Genomic DNA, 16765 nt, shown 5'->3' with positions numbered 1-16765 from the left:
AAGCTCTGCATTCAATTAGAATCAAATGCAGGCAGCAACTAAGATAACAAGTCAGGGTAATATTGGGAAGGGGCATTTTCCTGGCAGGCCTTCCTTGCTGTAAGTATATTTGGGTATAAGTCTGAATATTAGAGGAAAAGCCAGACCCTACTATGACCATTCAGATAGACCAGCCAGGTTGAGCACTGAGAACACTAATCACAGATGGAAATGCCGTGATATATAGCATGAAGAGAATTTGCAGTTTGATTATAACTTATGATGAAAGTTATGAGATATGCACCCAGGAGATAGTCCCTTCTCCAATATCCTTTGTCCTGAGGTAGAATGAGAGGCCATGATTTTCCTGTTTCCCTTGAGGCTTCCAGATTTGGTCCTGTCCTGAATCTTCTTTTCTGAAACTGTAGTGATCTGTTTTTGTCACTCTCAGCCCATCTATCCTAGATATTTTGCCACCCCTTCTTTAGCATCTGGTTCTAGCTAGTCTCCTACCCTCATTGATGACATCTAGATTCAAGTTGATTCTTCAGATTTAAAACAAAGTGCAGAAAGTCACTTGTATTTGTAAGAGAAGACTATGAACTTATAGACATGTGCTGACAACTAAAAAAGTCCCCTGTGGGAAGTTATATATGTATACATCTGCTTTAGCAACACGGGACTGAATGATTGATACTTGAACTGCAATAGTACCGGTGTTAAAGTCTGACTTTTGGGAAATTATAGACAAAAATGTATCCATTTGTATCATTAAACTTTCTAGGGTTAAGACCCCACAAACAAACAGAGTACACCGTTTTTATAATTAAAAAACAAGAAGAGGTAGGATGTGGTGGCTCACGCCTGTAATCCCAGCACTTTGGGGTCAAGGCGGGCGGATCACTTGAGGTCAGGAGTTCGAGACCAGCCTGGCCAACATGGTGAAACCGCATCTCTACTAAAAATACACAAAATTAGCTGGGCGTGGTGGCGCATGCTTGTAATCCCAGCTACTCTGGAGGCTGAGGCAGGAGAATCGCTTGAACCTGGGGGTGGAGGTTGCAGTGAGCCTAGCTCATGCCGCTGCACTCCAGCCTGGGCAAGGGAGCAAAACTCTGTTTCAAAAAAACAAGCAAACAAACAAACAAACAAGCAAACAAACAAAAGCAGCAATGGAAAATTATGACCAACTCACAACAACACTGCTGATCCAGTTTCAGACAGTATCCTGTCTGAAAATCACAGGAATTCCAGCTATCTGCCTCTGCCCATTAACTGTGGGAGCTCAGCAATCTGCCAAGTATTGTATGGCTGCCAGTCTCACCCGTAGAATTCTGAATTAGAGTCTTCAACAAACCAAGGCCAGCTTTCCCATTAGGCACAGGAGATACAGGGCCTAGCGCCAATCATACTTTCAGGGCTCCACAAAAATGTCTTAATTCCTTTTAAAATAAGAAATAAATAATAGTGAATATACAATAATGGATCTGCCTGTATCCTTATCTCACTGCAGTAATAAAATATAATTTTTAATTTTTTTATGGAGGAAAGTGATCTACAAAGGCAAAAGTCCTTAGGACCCCCCGAAAGGGTGACTAGCCCTGTGGTAAACTCTCATACCCTGCTAATTTAGCTCATGAATACCAAATTGACATCCGTAGTAAGTCATAAGACACAGCATTGTTGTGAGAATAAAAAGGATGAGATCCTGTAGTGCTATGTGAAACTTCATGGAGCTGCTTGTCATATGATAAAAACTGAAAAATAATTTATATTTTAGCATCTGAACTGGAGGCTCCTCATAGCCCACCCAGGAACAAAAGGCCGTACATAATCTCAGGTCTCCTCCTTTCCTACTTAAAGTGGGTCCAACCACTAGTAGCATGAAGGAGCTTCTTAGAAATGCAGAACCTGTTGGGCCAGGTGCGGTGGCTCATGCCTGTAGTCCCAGCACTTTGGGAGGCCAAGACAGGCGGATCACCTGAGGTCAGGAGTTTGAGACTAACCTGGCCAATGTGGTGAAACCCTGTCTCTACTAAAAATACAAAAATTAGCCAGGCGTGGTGACATATGCCTGTAATCCCAGCTACTCTGGAGACTGAGGCAGAAGAATAGCTTGAACCCAGGAGGCAGAAGTTGCAGTGAGCTGAGATCACACCATTGTACTCTGCCCCGGGTGACAAGAGTGAAACTCTGTCTCAAAAAAAAAAAAAAAAAAAAAAAAAAAAAATTAAGAACCTCAGGCCCTATCCAGGCCTTCCTGATTAAAGTGTACATTTTTCACAACATTCGCAGGTGATATGTATGTATGTGAAAACTGAGAGGTGCTGTCAGTTTTAGAAGAATCTATACCTAGGAAAATATTCTCCATTCTAAAAGAGAGGACTGGCCAGGCACAGTGGCTTACGTCTGTAATCCCAGCACTTTGGGAGGCCAAGGCAGGTGGATCACCTAAGGTTAGGAGTGCAAGACCACCCTGGCCAACATAGTGAAACTCTGTCTCTACTAAAAATACAAAAATTAGCAGGGCACGGTGATGTGTGCCTGTAATCCCAGCTACTAGGGAGGCTGAGGCAGGAGAATTACTTGAACCCGGGAGGCAGAGGTTGCAGTGAGCCAAGATCACACCACTGCACTCCAGCCTGGGTAAAAGAGCAAGACTCCATCTCAAAAAATAATAATAAAAATAAAATTAAATAAAGGAGAGGACTGCTCCAAAAGCAATATCGATACAATAGATTTTCTTGACGCCTTTGTAGAACTCATGACAGGGGTCCCCCATTTACTCAGCCCACTCTGCTCAGGCCCTTGCTGGATGGAGCACATGAGCAAAGGAGTGTGGGAATCGGCCGGTCACTTCAGCACCAGCAGGAGCAAACTCTGTTTGCTAGGGTCCGCAACCATGCTCCACCCCTTGCTGGAGGGAGTGCACAGGAGAGTGAGTGCGGGAGCCAGCACACTGCTTTAGTGCTGGCAGAAGTGAACTCCTTGCAGGCCCCACGGCAGTAGCCGGGTGGGAGTGCCTGTGACCCCAAGGCCTTAGAGGCAGGTTACAATGCTCGCTTAGCTCTGCCATCCACAAACAGCAGTGTGTTACCAGCTCAGTGGGCATTTTGCCTCATTGAGTGGGGTGGCTGCCCTTCACCAGCGAGGGCAAAGGGCCAGTGTGACAGCCTTTTCAGCTACCCGCACTTGGTGCATCCTGAATTCTTGTCCAGTGCCCGGGGGAATGAGGTCACACAGACGAACTGAAGGATGGCAAATGCAGAGAATTTCATTGAGCAACAAAAGCAGCTCTGAGCAAAGAGGAGAGCTGGAAAAGGATGGGAAGGGCAGGTTGCTCTCCCCTGAAGCCAAGTGGTCTCTCTACCTCTCTCTTCTGAAGTCAAGTTTCCTGTTTCCAACGTCCAGCTGTCATCTTTGAAGTCAGCTCACCTCTCCCTGACATCAGCTGCTTCTCTTCTCTACTGGCTGAGTCTGGGATCTTTACAGGCACAGGACAGCGTGTGGGATGGGTAGTAGGTGGTTTTGGAAAAGGCAGCATTAAATTAGTAAAAAGACATGATTCAGAAAGAACCAACTGAGAGAGAGCAGGTACACAGGGATGGAGGTTCTCACTTTGGGCCATGGGTTTTAGGCTTTTGAGCTCAAAAGTGGGGTTTTGCCAGGGACCCGCCCCTATCTGCCCAGAGTTTATCTGCCTCCTGCCTCTATCAGCATGATTGAGTAAACAAACACATCCTTGACCAACAACTCTACCCACAGGACATGAGTAGTCTAGATCCCACAAGAAGCAGAGGAATCTCCCAACAAATGCAGAAAAGGTAGTCGTAAAAAGACAATAAGAAAACTACAAAATTCTTAGAAGAAAACATATGGGGAAAGCTTCATGACAATGAATTTAGAAATGATTTCATGCCAGGTGTGGTGGCCCATACCTGTAATCGCAGCACTTTGGGAGGCCGAGGCAGGCAGATCACTTGAGATCAGGAGTTCAAGACCAGCCTGGCCAACATGATGAAACCCCACCTCTACTAAAAATACAAAAATTAGCCAGGCGTTGTGGCCCATGACTGTAATCGTAGCTACTCAAAGGCTGAGGCAGGAGAATCGCTTGAACCCGGGAGGTGGAGGTTGCAGTGAGCTGAGACTGTCCCACTGCACTCCAGCCTGGGCGACAGAGCGAGACTCCATCTCAACAACAACAACAACAACAACAAAAAAAAGAAATTATTTCTTAGACATGACACACCAAGAAGAGCACAGATAACCAAAATAAAATAAAAACAAAATGAATTACATCAAAATTAGAAACTTCTGTGCATTAAATAGCACAATCAACAGAGTGAAAAAGCAACCTGCAGAATGGAAAAAAAAATTTGCAAATCATACATTCTATATGAAGTTAATTTTCAAAATATATACAATACTCCTACAATTCAACAACAACAAAATCCTATTTAAAAATAGGCTAAAGGCTAGGCATGGTAGCTCACACCTGTAATTCCACCAGTTTGGGAGGCTGAGTCAGGAGGATTGCTTGAGCTCAGATTTGAGACCAGCATGAGCAACATTTTTTTTTCTGTCTCCACAGAAAATAAACAATTAGCCAGGTGAGTTGGTACATGCGTGTAGTCCCAGCTACTTGGGAGGACAAGATGGGTGGATTGCTTGAGCCCAGGAGATTGAGGCTATAGTGAGCCATGATTATGTTATGCCATTGCACTCCAGCCCGAGAAAGTGAGCAAAACCCTGTCTCAAAAAGAAAAAGAAAGAAACACAACAGAAAATAATAAGTGTCAGCGAGGATGTGAAGAAACGTGTACTGTTGGTGGGAGTGTAAAATGGGGCAGCCACTATGGAAAACAGTATGACAGTTTTAACAAAAACTGAAAATAGAATTACTATATTGTCCAGCAATTCCACTTCTAGGTATATACCCAAAAGAAGTAAAGGAAAGCACTTGAGCAGATATTTGTATACCTATGTTCTTAGCAGCATCATTCACAATGGCCAAAAGGTGTGAGCAACCCAAGTGTCCATTGACAGATGAATGGATAAACAAAAATAGTACATACATTCAATATAGTTTATTCAGTCTTTAAAAAAGAAAAACATTCAGACACATGCCAGAACATGAATAAACCTTGAGGTCATTATCCTGAGTGAAATAAGCTATTCACAAAAAGACACTTGCTGTATGATTCCACTTGTATGAGTTAAAGTAGCCCAATTCACCGGGTGTGGTGGCTCACACCTGTAATCCCAGCACTTTGGGAGGCCGAGGCAGGTGGATCACGAGGTCAGGAGTTCCAGACCAGCCCGGCCAATATGGTGAAACCCCATCTGTACTAAAAATATAAAAATTACCCAGGAGTGGTGGCCGTGTACATGTAGTCCCAGCTACTCAGGAGGCTGAGGCAGAAGAATCGCTTGAACCTGGGAGGCAGAGGTTGCAGGGAGCCAAGATCATGCTACTGCACTCCAGCCTGGGTGACAGAGCAAGACTCCGTCTCAAAACAAAACAAAACAAAAAAAGGTAGTCAAATTCACAGAAGCAGAAAGAATGGTGGCTGCCAGAGGCTGTCGGGAAACGGGGAGCTTAACGGGTAACGTTTCAGTTTTGCAAGATGAAAAAGTTCTGGAGATTAGTTTTACAACAACGATAACTTAATACTTACAACAGTGACATACTTAACACTACTGAAATGTACACTTAAAATGTACACTTAAAAATAGTTGAGATGTCCAGCCAGCGCCGAGCGATGGGCATTTCTCGGGACAACTGGCACAAGCGCCGCAAAACCGGGGGCAAGAGAAAGCCCTACCACAAGAAGCGGAAGTATGAGTTGGGGCGCCCGGCTGCCAACACCAAGATTGGCCCCCGCCGCATCCACACAGTCCGTGTGCGGGGAGGTAACAAGAAATACCGTGCCCTGAGGCTGGACGTAGGGAATTTCTCCTGGGGCTCAGAGTGTTGTACTCGTAAAACAAGGATCATCGATGTTGTCTACAATGCATCTAATAATGAGCTGGTCCATACCAAGACTCTGGTGAAGAATTGCATCGTGCTTATGGACAGCACACCGTACCGACAGTGGTACGAGTCCCACTACGCGCTGCCCCTGGGCCGCAAGAAGGGAGCCAAGCTGACTCTTGAAGAAGAAGAGATTTTAAACAAAAGAAGATCTAAAAAAATTCAGAAGAAACATGATGAAAGGAAAAAGAATGCCAAAATCAGCAGTCTCCTGGAGGAGCAGTTCCAGCAGGGCAAGCTTCTTGCGTGCATTGCTTCCAGGCCGGGACAGTGTGGCCGAGCAGATGGTTATGTGCTAGAGGGCAAAGAGTTGGAGTTCTATCTTAGGAAAATCAAAGCCCGGAAAGGTAAATAAATCCTCGTTTTTTCTTCACCCGTGTAATAAAGGTGTTTATTGTTCTGTTCCCCCCCCCAAAAAAAATAGTTGAGGGCGGTGGCTCATGCCTGTAATCCTAGCATTCTGGGAGGCCAAGGCGGGCAGATCACGAGATCAGGAGATCGAGACCATCCTGGCTAACACAGTGACACCCCGTCTCTACTAAAAAATACAAAAAATTAGCCAGGCGTGGTGGCGGGCACCTGTAGTCCCAGCTACTTGGGAGGCTGAGGCAGGAGAATGGCGTGAACCTGGGAGGTGGAGCTTGCAGTGAGCCGAGATCACGCCACTGCACTCCAGCCTGGGCAACAGAGTGAGACACTATCCCCCAACCCCCGATAAATAAAAAATAGTTGAGATGGTTAAATTTTATCATCCACCCATTTGCACATTGATGATAGTAAATTTTTATTTATTTTTTTGAGATAAGGTCTTGCTCTGTTGCCCAGCTGGAGGGGTATGGTGCACCTTAGCTCACTACAACCTCTACCTCCTGAGTTCAAGTAATTCTCCTGCCTCAGCCTCGCATGTAGCTGGGATTACAGTGGTGTGCCACCATGCCCGGCTAATTTTTGTATTTTCAGTGGAGACAGGGTTTCACCATGTTGGCCAGGCTAGTCTCGAACTCCTGAGCTCAGGCCATCCACCTGCCTGGGCCTCCGAAAGTGCTGGGATTACGGGTGTGAGCCACTGTGCCCAGCCCACAGTTTTTTGTGTTTTGTGGTTTTTTTTGTTTTTTTTTTTTTTAAGTAAAATCCTAATAGAGGCATGAAGGAGATCCAGCTTTTGCATTTATTATGTAGAGATATAAACAGAGCACTAATGCTTTATAAGGGCTGGCATGTGAGGCAGCAACAGAGACTATATAAGGAGGGCTTAGGATGTCGTGTGTGGAACTGGAGCTTACTGTGCTTAAGTTCTGTGACTGCTCTTAGAGCCAGTCCTTTAGCCTGTGTCCCTCATAGTGCATTGAACATCTCCATACCTGTACCACAGGCCATTTGAGAAGCAGGGTTCACCAGGCCAGCAGAGCCTAAAAGCACAAAGCATAGTCAGTGCAATATAACTCCTTCCCCCTAACGCTTTCACTTCTTAGTTACTCTTGTTCAGTTACAGTAACGAACAATATTTACAGTTTAGCATTTACAAAACACTTTAGAATATCTTGGGATGTTTACAATTTTATAACATTTCTTAATATCAAAGATGATTGCCTCCTCTTCATGTTTATAAGTTATTTAGCATATCTTCACACTTTCACAATTTATTTTACTTATGTTTTTCACTGAATTTTGGTGGAAGGGATGAGAATTTAGAGTAAAATGAGGAAAGTGAAATCCTTCCATTATAATTTATTTTTGCAGGACACTGAGGCAAGTTAGGATTCATCTTGAACTCCCTCTGAGAATGATGGATGATGCATCCGATTTCAGAGGACTTCATAGGGAACTTCAGAAAGCCAAATCCACAGTCCTAGTGGATGACAAGCATTTTAAAATATTATGGGAATTGGCTCCAGTTTACTGGAGTGAAAAAGATTAGCTAGTCTACTTGAAGTAAATGAGATTTGAAAACTTAAAGCTCAAAAATCACTTAAAGTAAATGGGGTATCTGGAGATTAGCACAGCTGAAGTTTCCCAAGCATTCTGCCAGTGTTACTCTATTTAAAAAAAAAACACAAACCCATTGATTTAAATAAAAAAGAGAAGTGGCTAAAGGTATAATCCTCGTTACTTTGTAGTCATACCTTATAACTGACTAACTCTTCCATGTAAATAGATAGCCAGTGTGTGCAGAACAGTTTAAAAAGCACCATTACATCAGTGCCAACAAGCAGAATACTGAAAGAGAGAGGGAAAGGCCGAGACGGTCCCCGAAGATGTTGCTTTAAATGGTCATGAAAAGTCCAGATAAAGATGATAACTGGTTTTTCACAGATTCCAACTTTAAGAGTTCAAAGTAAATTCTATTATATATTTTTAGCAAGTTTACTTCCCCTTTTATTTTGAAAAATAGCTTTATACTTCCCTGACTATAAAAATGTTGCCAAAAACAGAAACTTAAAAAGAACACTGAATAAAAAAGAAATATTACCTGTAAACCCCAGTTAACTTCTGTTGGTGTAATCGAACATTTATAAAAATTCCTAAAGCATGGGTTTTGAGATTTGTTTCTGTCCCTATCTTTGTTCACCCCCTTGTGGCCATGATATGAAGTCAAGAGCTAGGCAGCAAAAAAAGAAGAGGCAGAAAAGTGAACGGCTTGGATAGTAAACTGATCACTTCTTACTTTAACGCTATTTGCAATAATAAACATATGTAATTCTACTTGAAATACATATGGGTCAGGGTCTTGGCAGGAAAGAAAGGGAACACTCAAAAGGGGCGATTGTCAACTATCCCTTTATTAAAATTGTTGAAGTACTGGGAGCCTTAAGAGAAACTGCAAGGGATGTGTTACTGATAGCTCCCATTGGCTGAACCCAACAGGAAGCCAGAAGGAAATGGAACTGAATTTTTGCAGCCCTTAAAGGTCCACCCTTCCAGGTCACAAAGCAGGGTAAGAGTAGAAAGTGATCTGGCTGGGCCGCGTGCTGTGGCTCACACCTGTAATCCCAGCACTTTGGGAGGCTGAGGCAGGCAGATCACAAGGTCAAGAGATTGAGACCATCCTGGCCAACATAGTGAAATCCCATCTCTACTAAAAACACAAAAATTAGCTGAGCGTGGTGGCGCACACCTGTAGTCCCAACTACTTGGGAGGCTGAGGCAGGAGAATCGCTTGAACCCAGGAGTCGGAGGTTGCAGTGAGCTGAGATCACGCCACTGCACTCCAGCCTGGCAACAGAGTGAGACTCCATTAAAAAAAAAAAAAAAAAAGTGATCTGACTGGACAAACTGAGCCAGTCCAGCACAAAATCTTTCTAAAATATTTTATGATGATTATAGTTTATTTTATAAAGCATGAGTCCAAGGGCTACATTATGGGGAAACACATAATTTGGAGTTGAATCTTATACAATTCCTCTGGCTACCTGGAAAATAGTAGAGATAACAGAATTTTGCACTACCTGAAAACACGACTCAGGCTTTTCTTCTCCATGTAATGCCTATAGAGGTATAAGCCTGGCATGTGAGGAGTTTGAAGCATTGGATAATTTAGTACGAGTGACAATAAGGGAAGGGAAGAAAGGAAGGCAGAAATGGGGATACAGAGACCTCAGTTACTGTTCACTGCTGGTCCTCTTCCACCTTTTGTCCCACTGAAAAGTATACTTCCCAGCTCCTATGGGGGGTATTATGATGAGCACTGATTACCTGTTAGTCAAACTGAACAAGTGTCAAGGCCGGGCGTGGTAGCTCACGCCTATAATCCCAGCACGTTAGGAGGCCGAGGAGGGCGGATCACCGGAGGTCAGGAGTTCAAGATCAGCCTGGCCAACATCACGAAAGCCTGTCTCTACTAAAAATACAAAAAATTAGCCGGGCGTGGTGGCGGGCATCTGTAGTCTCAGCTACCTGAGAGGCTGAGGCAAGAGAATCATTTGAACCAGGAGGTGGAGGTTGCAGTGAGCCGAGATCACGCCATTGCACTCCAGCCTAGGCGACAGAGTGAGACTCTGCCTCAAAAGAAAAAAAAAAAAAAAGAAACTGAACAAGTATCTAAGATACCACCATCAAAGAAGGGTCACCAAACATGTAGAGAAAAAAAAAAAATCAGGAAACTTGGGATGAAGCTGTTTTTATTTCAGCATTATTTCTAAATTTTGCAATTTATGAAATCATTTATGAAAAGTAAAATTGTATTCATAGTTTAGAAAGTGTAATGGTCAGAGAGCTGTAGCACATTATAATCTTTTGTCCCATTCCATTATTTCTCAAATAATCTTTTTCCTATGGTTCCAAAAATGCTTACTTCTGCTCTGGTTGGGACTGAAACAAAGGCCTGTCTCAGGGCTCAGCTCAACATGTACTGATTTTAAAATCAGCATTTGGAATTTTAAAATCAGGATTTTGAGCTTTTTATCCTTCATGATAACTATCGTTGGCTGAACACATTCCTCTTTAGCTGCTCTCCATTAATCCTACAATACAACTTAGGTTTAATTCACCATATGGCTGAAGAGGGATTAAAAAACCAAGAAGAGGCCGGGCCTGGTGGCTCACACCTCTAATCCCAGCACTTTGGGAGGTCAAGGCAGGCAGATTACCTGAGGTCAGGAGTTCAAGACCAGCCTGGCCAACATGGTTAAACCCTATCTCTACTAAAAGTACAAAAATTAGCCGGGTGTGGTGGCACACCTCTGTAATCCTAGCTACCCGGGAAGCTGAGGCAGGAGAATTGCTTGAGCCCGGGAGACAGAGGTTGCGGTGAGCCAAAATGGTGCCACTGCACTCCAGCCTGGCTGACAGAGTGAGACTCTGTCTCAAAACAAACAAGAAGGGCCAGGCATGGTGGCTCATGCCTGTAATCCCAGCACTTTGGGAGGCCGAGGCAGGTGGCTCACCTGAGGTCAGGAGTTCGAGATCAGCCTGCCCAACGTAGTGAAACCCCATCTCTACTAAAAATACAAAAATTAACTGGGTGTGGTGGCGGGTGCCTGTAATCCAGGCTACTTGGGAGGCTGAGGCAGGAGAATTGCTTGAACCAGGGAGGCAGAAGTTACAGTGAGCTGAGATCATGCCACTGCACTCCAGCCTGGGCAATAAAGAGTGAAACTCTGTCTCAAAAAACAAACAAACAAAAACTGAGATATCACTTTTAATTTATTTGCTTGGCAAAAATAACATTTGATAGCTCATTATTGGTGAGGGTATGGAGGAGCAAGTTATCTTACACATTGCTGGTGAGAGTGAAAGTTGCAACAACTTCTGTGGAAGAAGATTTCACAATATCATCAAAATTACAAAGGCACGTACTCTTTGATCTAGCAATTCTACTTTCTACTAGTACGAATTATGCTACATATATACACCTGTGGAAATCACATGGCAAAAGAAATTCACTTCAGCAAAATCAGGAATAGTAAAATAGGCCACAATCTTAATGTTGCTTGATAGAGAATCAGTCCATCCATAAGCTGGGACATTTTACAGCCGTAAAAAGGAATTATGAAGCTCTTTATGTACTAATAAAGGATGATTTCCAAGATATATTAAGTAAAAAGAGCAAAGTGCAGAATTGCATTTATAGCATGCTGTGGAAATATATATGTAAAACACAGTACACATTATAGTTATATATAATCATATGTTAGGTAATACATTTTTATATATTTGTGTATTTTATATTAAACAATAATTTTATTTCTAGAATGTTATTTGTATATAAGTTAAATAAATATATATTTTGCCCCTTTTTTCCACACAACTGGTAGCGTACTATGTATATACATATATATGCATGTATGGATTTGTTTTTTAACAAAAAAAACTACAAGTATTTTTTTGTCTTTTTTTTTTTTTTTTTTTTTTTAAGAGACAGGTCCTGTTGCCCAGGATGGAGTGCAATGGCTATTCACAGGCCTGCTGTTATAGCACGCTACAGCTTCAAATTCCTGGCTTTCCTGGCCTCAACTGATCCTCCTGCCTCAACCTCCTGAGTAGCTGGGAATACAGGCATGCCGCTGTGCCTGGCCTTATTTTTAACGTATATATTTTTCTGTAGACAGTTGACTATGTGGAAGAATACTCAGGAAAATGGCAACCCTGATTGCCTCTTGAGAATTAGGTGACCAGGGAGAGAAGTAGGTGGGAGTTTTTTTTTTGTATACTCATACCTTTTGAATATCGTACCATGTGACGAAGTCTATCGGATAAAGACCACCAAGGAACACACCTGCAGTCAAGTTAAGTTTATGAGCTTGCTGCTGTAAGGAAGACTCCACACCAGAGAAACCAAAGATATAACAGTAAGAGGGAATAGAAAGAAACTTATTTTTTGAGAAGGAGCCTCACTCTGTTGCCAGGGCTGGAGTGCAGTGGTGCGATCTCAGCTCACTGCAACCTCCACATCCCAGGTGCAAGCGATTCTCCTGCCTCAGCCTCCTGAGTAGCTGGGATTACAGGCACCTGCCACTATGCCCAGCTAATTTTTTTTTTTTTTTGTATTTTTAGTAGAGACAGGGTTTCACCATGTTGGCCAGGCTGATCTCAAACTCCTGACCTCGTGATTCGCCCGCCTCAGCCTCCCAAAGTACTGGGATTACAGGCGTAAGCCACCGCGCCTGGCCCAGAAAGGAACTTTTACAAGATTTGGGCTTCTGTTGAATGATTGAGGAGAGTCTAGGGAAGCCAAGATTGGCTCTGGATTGGGTATCTCAGCAATCTGTTTGGAGGCACGAGGAACAAAGCGAAGTCATTGGTAAGGAAGCGGTAATCACTGAAAAGAAGAAGGTTGTTAGGTGTTTTGCAGGTGTGGTGTGGCCTTGGGAAAAAGTTTTCTGATGGCCTTGCCACTGACCCTGTCTGTGTCTAGTAGGTACATCGCAGTCTGATTAAAATGAACACTATCTTTCCTTTCTCGCTTCTGAACTGACTTTTACTCTCTTAACTGGAATGTCTTATCTATTCAAAAACTAAGGCATATTTTAAAGTAAAAAGATTGAAAATAAACCTTCTCCATACACTTCTTGAGCCTGAATTACCAGTTCCCTAGCAAATAAGAGATTTATTTGGCAGACAAGAAAGTCAAATGTGTGTGTGTGTGTTTTGTTTTTGTTTTTTTTTCTGAGCAGTACTGCTCCTTCCAGCGATCAAATATGAAGAAATAACTATCTTCAGCAAAAAGATGAGGGCAAGTACCCCAGGGCTGCAGTAGCTGATGCCAGGGAGACTGGAGTATAGGGGTGGCTCTGGGCACCACGACCCCATCCCCTGCCAGGGCTGAGTACTTGGCTCTTGAATCTCTTTTTTCAATTGCTCTTACTCGTTCTCAGGATGCTAACTCTAAGAGTGCACAAGGCTAAAACATGCATTGCCCTCAATAGGAATGTGTAGTAAAGACAGCGATGTTTAGGGCCGACAAAGATCTTGGGCAAGTCACTTCACTTTCCACCATAAAGAAAAAGAAAGGACTGAAGCAAATGATGTCTGAAATCTTGGCAATCAACATTGACAGCAATCAACCCCTGCTCTCCTCCCCAGTACAACCTTGTTACGTTCACAGTAAAGCAATCACGACAGGAAGAATAGTATAGCATCACATAAATTGTCTTCCAACCCTTTTCACTAGAGGCAACCCTTAGTTAACAGTTACATGTTTCTCCAGCTATTTTTGTTCAGAGACAGTATCTCCTTCCCATTTCCTATTTAGGAAAAAAAAAAGTGTAGCTCGCTGCCTGCACTCATTTAATTTTACATAAACACCCTCTTTGAGGCTGAAGCAAATCTGACTGATTTTCAATGTGAAAATAAAATATAAAAACTGTTCTTGGGGCTAGGTGTGGTGGCTCACGCCTATAATCCCTGGACTTTGTGAGGCCCAGACGGGCAGATCACCTGAGGTCGGAGATCAAGACTAGCCTGACCAACATGCATAAACCCAGTCTCTACTAAAAATGCAAAATTAGGTGGATGTGGTGGCGCATGCCTGTAATCCTAGCTACTAGGGAGGCTGAGGCAGGAGAATCGCTTGAACATGGGAGGTGGAGGTTACAGTGAGCTGAGATCATGCCATCGCACTCCAGCCTGGGCAACAAGACCAAAACTCCGTCTCAAACAAAAAAAAATGAAAGAAACAAACAATGACAACAAAACTGTTCTTGGAGTTATTTCTTTTTTTTTTTTTTTTTTTTGAGATTGAGTCTCATGTCACCCAGGCTGGAGTGCAGTGGTGTGATCTCAGTTCACTGCAACCTCTGCCTCATGGATTCAAGCAATTCTCCTTCCTCAGCCTCCCAAGTGGCTTGGATTACAGGCATGCACCACCACACCCAGCTAATTTTTGTATTTTTAGTAGAGACAGGGTTTCACCGTGTTAGCCAGGCTGGTCTTGAACTCCTGATCTCAGGTGATCCATCCAGGTCGGCCTCCCAATCTTGGAGTTATTTCTAAACAGCACTTGTCTCTAATCCTAATGGAACAGATGTATATGATGATCGGTATTTAATAATTTTTTTTCGTGTGGTAAATTTCAAAGCATGGAACAACACAAAGCGGAACATCACATTCAGCACAAAAATAGCGTGTTTCTTTCCGGATCCTTTTGCCATCCTTGTCGTATTGGGAGCAGCAAATTTTGCAGCGACCAGTTGGATTCTGTTTCCCTGACGTTGGTGGTATGCTCTTGGGGAAATGTCTTCCAGACAGACGAAGAGGTGTGACATCATCAGAGCACGGACGACCTCGAAGGTGTTGCTGCCCTGGCTTGTGATGCTCTTCCAGCATTCTTTCAATCAATGCCAGTCTGAAGTTTATATGGCTCATAGTGTGCTCAGGGTTGTCCTTCTTGAACAGGATGTAGGAGTTCAGCACTGTAATGTGTAGAAGGTGGTGAAAGAATTTCTTATACCAAACCTTGTGTCTTTTGCGCTCAGATGGATAAGAAGTAAGCATCTGATCAGCCGAGTCCACCGCTCCCATATTCTCGTTATAATCCACAATGACACGTGGCTTTTTAGTTTTCTTTCCATTTCTGTTGTTTACTTCAATCATGGTATCATTGTGGAATGTTGACAACATTGTCACCTCCTTCCCGTCACACCATTTCAGTGCCATCAGTTCACCACAGAATCTGGCTACAGTCGTCCCCTTTGCAATCCTTTTTTTCAGATCATTTGGAATCTGTTTTCTGTTCAAAAGAGCTGTCCCAACTGCATCAGTCCTATTTTGATGTAATTCTCTGAAAAGCATGGGAGATATATTAAAGTTATCGAGGAAGACACAATACCCTTGGCCAAGAAGGTCATTGACCAAGGTAAGAACAATGCGCGATGATTTCAGGCCATCGGCTGAATCTTTCAAATTCATACCAGGCCCTGTGTGAACAAGCGCATTCCACACGTAACCAGATTGACTTTCACAAAGTACATATAGCTTCAGACCAAATCGTACTCGTTTTGTCGGGATGTACTGCTTCATAGCTAACGGCCCCTTGAACAGCATCAGTGATTCATCAACTGCAATGTTTCTGTTTGGAGTATATACAGTTGAAAATTTATTTACAAGAAAGTCGAACACAGGTTTGATCTTCTGCAATGAAATATGGGCCTTTGATTGACCAGCAGATATAGAAGAATTGTTGACAAAATGCAGGCACCGAAACAAAAGTAAAAATCTTTCACCAGTCATAATTTGCCTGAGATAAGGTGTATCCAAAAGAGGCCTTGTTGACCAAAACATCTCCAGCTCAGGTTTCTGCACAATACCTTGCAGTAACATTACTGCAAAAAAGACTTTGAGCTCGTCATTGTCAGTGTCTTTCCATTTATCCATTCGCGAAAATCCTTTCGGACCCGGTGGCTTTGAAGCCAACAAGGCAGCTTGGGCATTTGTTTCTCTAGTAATTTTTGAAACTAATTCCTCAGTAAAGAACAGTTCAAAATACTGCAATGGGTCAGTGATATCACTGACATCGACTTTTCTGCCAGGTGTGCCGGTAAAGTCATACCTTTGACGTGGAATCATAGCACGAGCTGACCATTTCATAGAGCGCCCTGAGTCAGATGATGTAGGGCTCTTTCCATCAGGTTCTAAATGGGACAGAGGCCTGATCTTATCGTCTTCTAAAGCACTATCCGAAAAAGTATCGGAATCGTCTATTTCCGAAAAATCAGATTCATCAAATGAATCTTCGGCCAGCAACTGTTCGAGACCGGTATTACCATCACGCATAGGAATGCTACGTTTTCTAGAATTTGACATTTCGGCGACTGAGAATTACTTTGTAAATATTTTGTAAATTTAAATACCACTACTAAAAACAGAATGCTATAAACAGAATGATGTCTTTTGTTTCAAAAGTCAATATACCAGAACCATGCGAAAATAACAGAAGCGAGATATTTCGTGGCAAACTTTGGGAGTAAGGTTGTGACTGTAATACACGCGTTATCTCGGCGTAAACGCTGCAGTCGCCGCACAGCAGCGCGTAATCAAGGGGCTAAGGAGAAATGGGTTAAACGCACATAGAAGCCTTTCATCTCATACGTCTTGGGGAGTCTCTAGAAGTTTTTTGAAAGGTCTCTTCCGGATGGTGTTTCTCCCGAAGCCAGTCTCGTCATCTTTTATTCCCGTGAGGTCCTTGGCCTCCGTGGCTGCCACAGCAACACACACTTGACTTTCACCTCATGGGCAGTCCCCTTCATGGGCACTTGACACACGCTCTATGCGCCGCCTTCCAATCCAGAGTGCCGGGAGTTTAGGGCGGTACTT

The 16765-nt window shown here is 43.2% G+C and overlaps 3 protein-coding genes across 3 annotated transcripts in view; 1 reads left to right on the top strand and 2 right to left on the bottom strand.

Annotated features, from left to right (window-relative positions):
* Positions 1-16765, bottom strand: part of EMC4 (ER membrane protein complex subunit 4) — a 250319-nt gene that overhangs the window by 109544 nt on the left and 124010 nt on the right. The window lies entirely within an intron of this gene.
* LOC126958860 (40S ribosomal protein S8-like) lies at positions 5711-6371 on the top strand. The gene has a single exon (XM_050797577.1). It carries the CDS (start codon positions 5724-5726, stop codon positions 6369-6371), a length of 648 nt encoding a protein of 215 aa, XP_050653534.1. The 5' UTR covers positions 5711-5723.
* PGBD4 (piggyBac transposable element derived 4) lies at positions 11141-16745 on the bottom strand. The gene has a single exon (XM_050797552.1). It carries the CDS (start codon positions 16253-16255, stop codon positions 14498-14500), a length of 1758 nt encoding a protein of 585 aa, XP_050653509.1. The 5' UTR covers positions 16256-16745; the 3' UTR covers positions 11141-14497.

The sequence above is a fragment of the Macaca thibetana genome, chromosome 7, assembly GCF_024542745.1.
Source record: "Macaca thibetana thibetana isolate TM-01 chromosome 7, ASM2454274v1, whole genome shotgun sequence".
Classification (NCBI taxonomy): domain Eukaryota; kingdom Metazoa; phylum Chordata; class Mammalia; order Primates; family Cercopithecidae; genus Macaca; species Macaca thibetana.
Note: the sequence above shows the minus strand (reverse complement) of the source record. Positions and strands in the feature narration are given on the sequence as shown.

Bases quoted from the DNA above. Each gene is read 5' to 3' on its own strand.
- LOC126958860 (XM_050797577.1), top strand. From the start codon at position 5,724: ATGTCCAGCCAGCGCCGAGCGATGGGCATTTCTCGGGACAACTGGCAC.
- PGBD4 (XM_050797552.1), bottom strand. From the start codon at position 16,255: ATGTCAAATTCTAGAAAACGTAGCATTCCTATGCGTGATGGTAATACC.